At 41.8% G+C, this 10,232-nt stretch overlaps 1 protein-coding gene across 2 annotated transcripts in view; it reads right to left on the bottom strand.

Moving 5' to 3' along the window:
• The window catches only part of UNC79 (unc-79 subunit of NALCN channel complex), a 153,237-nt gene extending 143,479 nt beyond the window's left edge, over positions 1–9,758 (bottom strand). For both annotated transcript variants that reach the window (XM_075065657.1, XM_075065656.1), the window contains exons 1-2: positions 9,633–9,758; positions 1,047–1,167 (exon numbers count right to left, since the gene is read on the bottom strand). In XM_075065657.1, coding sequence (XP_074921758.1) covers positions 1,047–1,167; positions 9,633–9,654 — 143 coding nt within the window. In that variant the 5' untranslated portion in view covers positions 9,655–9,758. The remainder of the gene's footprint in view (positions 1–1,046; positions 1,168–9,632) is intronic.
• Between the last annotated feature and the right edge of the window lie 474 nt (positions 9,759–10,232).

Below are 10,232 nucleotides of genomic sequence, written 5' to 3'. Positions count from 1 at the left end.
GAACATGGAGTGTTTCTGAATTCCATGGTTTCTGATGTGGGCTCTCAATGAGTTTTTCATTCAACTCTAATACTTGCTTGTTAACATATTTTAGAGCAAGAGAGAATGTTTCTTCTCTCCAAGACAATACAAATGGCCTAACTTCCAAAGCAGCCTCTGAATGTATGGGTGCAATTTTCTAAGCGTAAATATTTTTGTAAGTGCAAATCACGTAGTTATACACAAAAATGCACCGTGAACTCAAAACTATCTGCATATGAAAAATTAAGCCACAAAAATGTAGGCATACAAAAATTGTATCTGCAGTATCCAAGGCCATCTGAAGGCCACTTTGAAAATTCAGGTCAATGAATCCATTATACTGTGCGAAAATTGGAATATAAGTAATGTTCCTAATGAAGTCTCAAACCCATAACAGTTCGTTTTAACAAGCTGAAAGGTCATATCACCTACCTAAACCTATTCTCTAATCATACTTAGTTCTTATTGGTTTTTATATTGCAACTAGAGTGGACTAAACCAAATCACTAGATCAGAGCAACTCTGAACCATTAAATGTCATTCAGATCCAGATCTGGATCCAAACTTTGTGCCTATGCCTGTTGCTATAATAGGCTGGACCAAAATCCAGATCTGAAAGCCCACTGAACTCTGGGACAGTTCAGCTTCTAGTTTTGCTGCTCAGGCTCATCTCAGTAGGATCCTACTGCTTTAGGATTCTCAGGGAGGTCACAGTCAAACTTGTGAAACTTTAGCAACCTTCTCTCTTCTTTACTTCAAGAACATGTGTGCACTCCACTAACCTATAGTAGGGCCAAGCAAACCAGGTTTTGTTTTAGAATCAGCCACCCAATAAGCAGCTCAACTGGGCAAATTGGGCAACAGCCACTGCTGTAATTTATTTATACCATACAGTACTTTTAATTATATTGAGTTCTGACTCCTTCTGGTTGAGCATTGATCCATAAGATCCATTAACCAAGAAGAAATCAATACTTATCCCCTAATAACATTTTTTCTCTTGAAAAGCATAATTTAAAACTTACCTCAATAAAGTCTGAGAAAAGTATTTCAGAGTGTTTGCAATGTCAGTTCCAGAGGGCACAGGGTAAATGTTGTGAAGAACGCGGTTATGGTATTCCTGTAGGTAGCGGATCTTGGAAGCAACTGGATAAAAAAAAAAAAACCACATACAGAGACTTTCATTTAGCTTAGTTCAGGTTAAGACACCATATTAGTTTTCTACCCCTACTGTATTGTTAAAATTCATGCAATGAGCTAAACCTAAGAGACAAGTCTTTCCAACCTTTATAGTTGCTGAATGAATTGAATACTTTGATGAAGGAGGGAAGAAAAAGGAAACATTGTATATAGTATTTTAAAATCTGTTTTAGTCCTACTCTGTGCTAACAGATCAAACAAACACTTAGTGCCTGTCTTGTTTTTTCCATTCATGGATCTCAGGCTTCACTTATAATCTTATGAGCTGGGTGAAACTTTGTCATGGATTGAGTTCAAACCTCTTTGAGATTGGTAGATGTGACCTATAACTATATGCATAAGCCCCACCTAAGACAAAAGGTGTGCGTGAAGCCCGGGAACTCCTGTCTGAGTGTTGTTTTGGGTAGGTGTGTGGGTACAAGGGAAGAGAGCTAACACAGAAATTAAGGTTAGCCAAGAAAAGACTGAGTGAGAGGGATCACCTGCAGCAGCAGCTGAAGGCATGTGGCTCACTCTGGAAGAAATCTAGGGAGAGGTTTTTGGGTCACAGGCTCAGGATGAAAAGAGTTCTCTGGGTGCTGTGAGCAAAATAAGCTGTTTGTTTCCTTCTTGTACATTCTTTGTAAACAAAATAAACTGTATCCAAGAAATACCTGACTACCACCAATTTCTACTCCCAATTGGAACATGTACAGGGCTCCACATTTTGACTAGCCACTCAGGTCAAAAAGGGTGAGCAATAATTATTGATTCAGTAAATCACACAACACTCACATGAGATGGATAAGTATTACTACAGTCAATTTATGGATGGATAACCTGAGGGAAAGAGAAACTCAGTGGTTTGCTCTAAGCCATGTAGTGAATCAATTGTGTAAGACTATATGTACAGTTTATTTACATCTATAGCAGGCAGCCTGGTCAGAGTGGGTTGAGGTCAGGGATGGTTCAAAGCAGCTTTTCTATAGTGAAGTGCAGGGGGCGAAATCGTAGCTTTAGGAAGAATAGCATTTTCCTTATTCTAATAAGTTCCTTTCCCTATTCATGATAGCATACCTGCAAATGGACTGCTGGTCTTCTATTTTCTACCATAAAAGTCCCTGTGTGGTTAATTGTAAAGAAAGCTCAGCATGTAAATCAGTTATAGGTCTAAGCTTAGAGGGCACACCTATTTTCTGCACAATACCACAGCAAAAAAATACAATATAGCTATAGAAAAGGTCAACATTTTTGTTAATATGAAATACTGGTGCTATATCATTATGTCACTTTGTTGTTGTCATTCTCTAAGAGTGGACAACATGACATAATAAATGTCACCACAGCTTAAGATTTTAAATGCTTTAACTCTTCTTTAACAAAGCAAGAGAACTTCAAAGTGCATGTTCACTATTCTCTCTGCAATTTGGAACATTATGGGTGGGATTTTCCACACACTCAGAACTGGCCTGACTCTGCTCCTATTCAAGTCAGTGTTAAAAATCCCATTGACTTCAGTGGAAGCACTGGTAAAAATCCTGCCCTATAGATATATAAAACAATTTAGGAACAAGGTAAGGCCATCTACCACAACATACCAGACTACAGCTAAATGTAGGTATCTCTTGAACATATTTACTGTATATATTTTGCTTTGATCAACTCCCCCAGTGAACAGTCCTATATATTTATTAAATACAAAAACTATGCTATAATTATTTAGGTTGCAAAGTCAAGCACTCAAAAGTTAGGAGATGCCAGAATTAATGTTGCCTATGCAACCTGAATTCAGCCCTGTTGGATGTATGCATTATGATACTGATCTTAATTACATGATCATATTTATTTTTTTCCCGGGACTTCTGCACAAAATTGTGTATGCCTAAAGGAGAGCTTAGGTGGAGGCTGTATCTCTAATTTTATGGATAACTTTCATAATTTAAAAAAAAATCCCCTCAAAGTCTCCTTTTTTTCCAGTGTGCAATTTTTCATGTTTGTATCTTTGCACTAGCAAGGTTTTTGCATAAACAAGCTACATTTGTGCATCCAACTGGGTATTGCTGGCCTTGTGGGTCATACTGGTCATATTTTGTCCTCAACTATCCATTCAGTGGACTCAAAATAATATACAGATGGGTGGGACCAACAAAATAGAAGGCTAAAGAATCCAGTAGCAAAAATCATGTTCTGAGTTCTGAATGACTACAGAATAAACGTGTTAAATCTTATTCAGTGATTATGCAAGACAAGGAAGGCTTTCTTTCCCTCCATCACAATATCTATGACATTCTGGTTAGCAAAACTGGTGCATTTGAGGCCTCCACTTGTGAGCAAAATAGACACCTCAGATTTAATTGGATAAACCTTTCTAGTACACCATGTACTCTCCCTGCGTATAATGTATATTATTACTGTTTACTGATACAGCCTTATAGATGTAAATGACCCTTTACAAATAAGTAAAAATACGGATCCCTGTTCCCAAAATCTCATTAGACAACTAGACTACAGAACATCCTTTGCATAGGTGCTTAGATTCCATGGTAATGAGAGTCATACAGTATAAATACATGGATTAGATTAGGAAAGAGCCTTTTCTATTTACTTAATGTTGTTTGTGTTGCCAGATTCCCTGGTGTAAAGGATATGAAGCCTAGTAGATTTGTAAAATAATCAGGTCACAATCAGATTTCCCAACCAAAGAACAACTCACAGCTGGATTTATAACTCATTGCAGGTGCCATGCTACGCAGTCAGACGTCCATAACTGAAATAGGAAAACCAATGCCAGAGATATTAGTCAAGCTGTATTTTAAAAAGCCTCCTTCATCTTTACAGCCACTTGTTTTCAAGAGAGGGAAAAGCAAGTCGGGAGCTGTTTTGTGCAAAGTAGGAAACCTGTTTATTTCTATTAAGCGAGTTAGTGCCCAAATGAAATCAATCAACATAAAAGAACATTCATAAATGCAATAGCTAGATAATAATTTTGTTTGTAAAATGAGTCACTTCATGTTCTTTTGCTATCTGACCATACCTCCCATAGAAATGTAATTATATCATGTCCCAGGTTAATGAGTGCTTTTTTGAATGAAAGCATTACATCATATTGCAAACCTCTGTACCTACAGATAGGCTCCTAAATCCAGTGCAGGCATTGGATTATAAACAACTGATTTTGAAAAGCCTTGAGCATCCATAAATCCTATTATCTTCAACAGGAAGTGCAGGTGTTTAGCACTTCAGAAAATCAGGCCACTTGTACTGCTATGTCTAAATATGGATTTAGGAGCCTTGCTTTAGCTATCCATGTTTTAAAATGTTGACGTAAATATCTGCTAGCTTCAGTGTCTATCTCCACGCTGCATATGCATCTAAACTCTGAAATTCCTCTTTGACACAAGTGTAAATGCTGGGTTGGATTCTTTGGAGATGGTCTCCTTGTTTGTTTCAAAGTCCTGGACAGGAAAATGGAGGGGAGTTGGCATTCCCAGAACATTACTTACCATGAGCAGATGCCAGTTTTAATTACTGGAGGAAAAGGGAATTAACAGGTGGTCTCCAGGTTGTTTGCTGTCAGTGGATGCTATTCTGTGCAATAACTCAGCTCCACTGGAGTGCTGTGATGTTAGGCCTAATCATTGACTTTACTTTTCAGAATGTACTCAGAAGGATGAAGAGGATAAAAAAGAGTAGCATGGCAGGTAACCTCCTGTGACCCTCTGTTGGCTGTGTACCTTTTGCTAGGAGACGAACTGTTACTTGGTCATGTATTCCTGCGGAGTTCTACACCACCAATGATTAGGATTGGAATTTTTGCTCTTCTGATCTGGTCAGTGTATTCTTTCACTTTAGTTTTTTCTGCTGTTTCATGGCAAATTCTGGACTCATCATTACTTGTTACGCCTACATGAGACAATCTGTTTCTTGCCTGTCAGTCAAGCAGGACAGTAGCAGTCGCAGCATCAGTTGAGGCTTGAGGGATAGCCTGGTAATGGTGCATAAGCCAGTGTAATTCTTGTTGGAAATCATCACCATTTGTCAAAAAGTGCAGGTGAAAGAAAATTGGAATTATGCAAAGAGGAAATAAATACACTTTACAATGCCATAAAGAACTAGGCAAAGGAGGAGCCTTGATAAACATATTATAAAACAAAAGTTCAGTGGGTTAGGAATTTCTGGATCCCCAACCTGAAGCATCATGTGGAGGAGAAAGCCAGCTTCAGGACCGGAACAGAGGAGAAATCCATGATCTGGATCCACAAGTGAATCCCATTTAAAACCAATGTACATACCAAAACTGTAAAAAAAAAAAAAAAAAAAAAAAAAAAAGAGGGCAGGGGATCCTTAAAACTAAACAAACAGCCCCCCAAGGCCAGCAGTGGAGGGCGCCAGAGAGACAGGGTCGGCCGGAGCAGAGGAAATAGGCAGTGCCCACAAACGTGAGTGAAAGAAGCCGCGAAGTAGATACAGGTCCAAGAATACTTAGGAGAGGGCTGGAGGGTGCGAAGCACGAAGGCTGATAACAGAAAGGTGAACATCACCAAAATGTGCTGATGGAGATGGCGTGGATGGAAAGCAAGAAGAAACTGGTTCCATCTATACTCAAATTGTGACATAAGAACATGAACAACCATACAGGCGCATCAAGGTCAGATCAGGGCTCCTCTCCTGTCTACCCGACAGTGACCATCCAGGTTCCCAATAGGGATGAACTAAACAGGCAATGACAACGTGATTTCATCTCCTGGCCATCCATTCTCCATCGCTTCTGAACAAGCAGAGGCTAGGGACCCCATTCCTTAACCCATCCCCCACCACAAGGCATTGCAACTAACCACCGCAATGTTACAGTTCGCCTTTTAAAAGCCTTGGTTATATGGGTCTATCCTTTTCACAACGCTCGCTTCTAGTGTCTATATGTGAGTTTTATTTGTCTATGTTGTCTTCTGTCCTTCGTATTGTATATGATAATCTATCCTATTTTTTATATTTCGCTGTCTTTCTTATAATGTTGATGGTTTGTTCTCCTCTAGTTCTTATACTATGGGTAATAAGTAAATTACTTGTGCCTTAAATTTTTTTTTTTTCTCTATTTTCTCGCACAGCCACCATGATCTTATAGTAGTTTCTAAGTAAAGGGGTCGCCAACCCCCTTAAGTCTCCGCTCTTCGGCAAGCTGAAGAGTCCTAGCCTCTTAATCTCTCATCATATGGGGAGCGCGCAGCCAAACCAAATCATTATGTCTCTCTTCCCTGAACCTGTTCTAAATCGGCCAGTATAATTTTTTTTTTTTTTTTTTCTTTTTTTTTTTATGTCTTTCATGAGATGAAGAGCACAACATCTTAGCACAGTATTTAGTTGTGGGCATATATAAATTAAAAAGACCCCATAAAGTAGCCATGGGATTTATAAGGGCATGAAGGATATTCTCATTCTGGCCATCTTGATCTTTCTTTCTGCTTTTTTAATTTTCCTAACATCGTGTTTGGCTTTTTTGACTGCGCACTGACACTTCGTTCGCATCTTCAAAACTATCCACGGATGACTTCCAGATCTCTTTCCTGATAGTTTAAGCTAAATTAGCTCCCATCATATTGCATGTTATTTGGGGTTATTTTTCCAATGTGTCATCATTTACATTTATCCACATTAATATTTAATTTGCCATTTTGTTGCCAATCACTTAGTTTTGTGAGATCTTTTTGAAGTGCTATCACAGTCTACTTGCTCTTAACTATCTTGAGCAGTTTATGTATCAACTGCAAACTTGCCACCTACAGCTAGTTTACTCCTTCCTCCAGCATCATTTATGAATAAAGTTAAATAGAGATTCGTCCTAGGTACTGACCATTTGGGGAACACTACTAGCTGTTACCTACTCTCCATTCTGAAAATGTACCATTCTATTCCTACCACATCTTATGTTCCTTTGTCTTAACATTCTCAGTCCATAGAAAGACTTCGTCGTCTTTAATATCAGCCGAATGACAACGTATTAACATAAAAAGCCTGGAGTCGGGCGAACGCTTGTCAAAGGCTTTCATGAAACTAGTTACTAACTAGTCAACTGGATCCCCCTTTTCAAATGTTGTTGACGCTTCAAAGACCTAATAGATTAGTAAAAACATGATTTCCGCTTATAAAAAACAATCAGATACCATGGACCTTTTGGCCAAAGCAATTTATGTTCTTCCATCGTCTGATAATTTATATCTTTACGTTGTTTTCAAACTAATTTGCCGCGCGTAACTGGACATTAACTTACGACTTGGAAGGCAATGTGAGTACCGAGGAAGAAGCAGAGTAGCATGAGAAGGGGATCCCGCGAGTTCAGAAGAATGGGTGGAGATGACAAGGAGAAGAAAGTACGGCACAATGGGGCGAGCAGGCAGAACAGGTTTCACGTGCCAGAGAAGGAAAAACAGAATTTCCTGCTTCGTTTTAAGAATAAAAATTGTCATAGCTGGTCGTGGATCAAACGTCCATCTAGCGCCATTCTATTCAGTCTGGCATGTGTGCCAATGGGGCCAAGTGCCCCAGAGGGAATTAACAGAACAGGTAATCATCAAGTGATCCATCCCCTGTTGCCCATTCCCAGCTTCTGGCAAACAGAGGCTAGGGACACCATCTCTTGATTTATAAAAATGCACCCTCCATAAAGGATGCACCTAGGCCATCAGCACAACACTTAAAAGACAAAAATATCAGCTACTGTAACTTGGAGGTTAACCCCAAAAGTTAAAAAAAAGATGTCATTTTGTCCTAATCAGGCAAAGGCCTGTGAAAAACACAAAGGCTTTGCACTATAACCTGAAGATCAATAGATATGGACCAAAGAAGGAAGTGAATTTCAACATCCAGAATCTCGGGTGAAGTGATTCCAGCTGAGCCAAAAGCACTCTAAGCCCTTGATCACAGAGCAATCCCAACACATCATTAAGATAGTGCATCAGAAGAAAATGTTATATGGATTCAGTGCTGGTCTATAGTGGCATTTTTCTTATAATTTCCCACTATTGCACTAGCAAATATGCCAGTTATTAACAGTAGTAACAATAGTGGGAGTGCTGATGTGGCCCAGCTGCTTGCATTCTAATCACCATCATCTGACCTTGCTGGCAGAGTAGATCTAGAAAACACGGTGGTTAAAATGTCAGTGGCTACTAGCATCCACTCTAGGGTAAGTCAATGGAGCTCCCCTGGTGTTTTTTAGCAGCAGCACGGAATAGTTTGAAACAATAGAGTAGACAAGGTAAGAGAACGATGACTTCTATATATGCACAGAAGATGCATGGCGTGAGCCAAAGCAGCAGGCCAGCTTCCCTATTCCGTCAATGATCTTCTTCATGGGTAGACCACTTCTAAGACTATGAAGGGCAGACCACGTTCTATGTTAGTTCAATCTGTAGGCTCTCTGTTGAGACTTTTGGGCCAATTAGTTGGGTGATTTTTGATACAGACACTAGGGACCCAAACTAAACCCTCACTTCAATTCATACAAACCAGTGAGGCTATCAGTTCACTTTAGGTCACCACTGATCAGGGCTAGTGATCAAGAAGTGTTAGGCTCTGTATTTTATCACTAAATCCACATGCCATACTGAGCCAATCAATCATCCCCCTCCTTCCCGCCCCCAACACATAATTATGTTCCTTTCCTTTTAACAGAGCATGTAAATATTATCTCATTGGTAAGCATGCAAAGCAATAGGTGAAATGTTTAAGGGTTATTAAAAGCAACCAAAACAGTTTGTATCAGTAGGGGGACTGAAAAATCATCAAGTGCAAGACTTCATGGGGATAGGGTGACCAGAAAGGAAGTGTGAAAAATCAGGACAGGCCGTGGGGGGTAATAAAGCCCCAAATATCAGGACTGTTCCTATAAAATCAGGACATCTGGTCACCCTGCATAGAGAAGAGGACAGGCACTGAAAATGATGTACAACAGCTTTGAACAAAGGCTGGGAAGCTTTAACCCACAGCTGTCATTTACAGCAAAGGAGACTGATCAAACACCTGAAAGCAGGCCCTAACCAGAACTAGGTCCCAGGGCCTGGCTTCCCTTCTCTCCTCCTGTCTTGGAGGAAGGCAGAAAAGCCTCCGGTTTTTAACTCCGATATCATGCAGAGCACAAACTGGGCACCCTTGACAGGGCTTCTCAGCAGCTGTGTGAAATAAATCGCACTGCAGAGACAGCCAGACACCCCGACGCAGCTCAGAGCGCAGTGGCAGGCAGCTGACAAATTGCAAGGCGCAGTGTAATAGATCCCCCCCGACACGCCCTCCTCCACCTGCCATCCGCCCCTGGGACCCGACTCCCAGGACCATGGACAGTGCAGCCGCCCTCCGCCGCCGCACCCGGACCCGCCCTGGCTGCTCCCTCGTTCCCCAGAGAAGGGGCCGGGACCGACCTCCGGGGGCCCGCTACTTACACTGCTCCGCTTTGGTGGACATGATGTTGTCCGGGTGGAAATGTTTCGCCCCAATGTCGGTGGCCTTTGGGTTCTTCTCTCCCCCTCAGACCGCGATGAGCGATGGTCGCTCGCTGCTGCCCCGGCGCGAGCGGCCGGCCGAGCTGCGCCCCTCCCGCCCCTCTGCCGCTACCATTCTTGGGGCGGCAAACCTAGCCCCGAGCAACCCTCCGGGGGCCTGGCCTCAGCTGGGAGCCCAACGCGCCCGCGCTGCTGGCGTGAGGGGCGGAGGGAGAACAGAGAAGGAGGCGTGACTGGGGGGCCCTGGAGAATTGCACAGGGAGCACTACCAGCGGGGGGGCGACTCCATTCACTAGGAACAGCCTCTTAAAGGGGAAGCTCTGGTCAGCCCCTAAACTGGGGCTCGGAGAAGATGGGAAATTAAAGCGCCTGATACTCTTTAGAGCTGTTTTGCAACAGACACCCCCGCCCTCAGGCTTGCAGCGGCTGTTTTACACACACACACTCCGAGTTTTGTTCTGGACATGACTACAGAGCCTTTCTGAGCCCGCCCCCCCAGCTCCTGAGTGCGGATAATGTACAAATGCAGGGCCCCTGGAC

Source organism: Chelonoidis abingdonii, chromosome 4, assembly GCF_003597395.2.
Source record: "Chelonoidis abingdonii isolate Lonesome George chromosome 4, CheloAbing_2.0, whole genome shotgun sequence".
In the NCBI taxonomy this organism is placed as follows: Eukaryota; Metazoa; Chordata; order Testudines; family Testudinidae; genus Chelonoidis; species Chelonoidis abingdonii.
The sequence above is the reverse complement of the archived record's forward strand: the minus strand, read 5'-3'. Positions and strand labels throughout refer to the sequence as shown.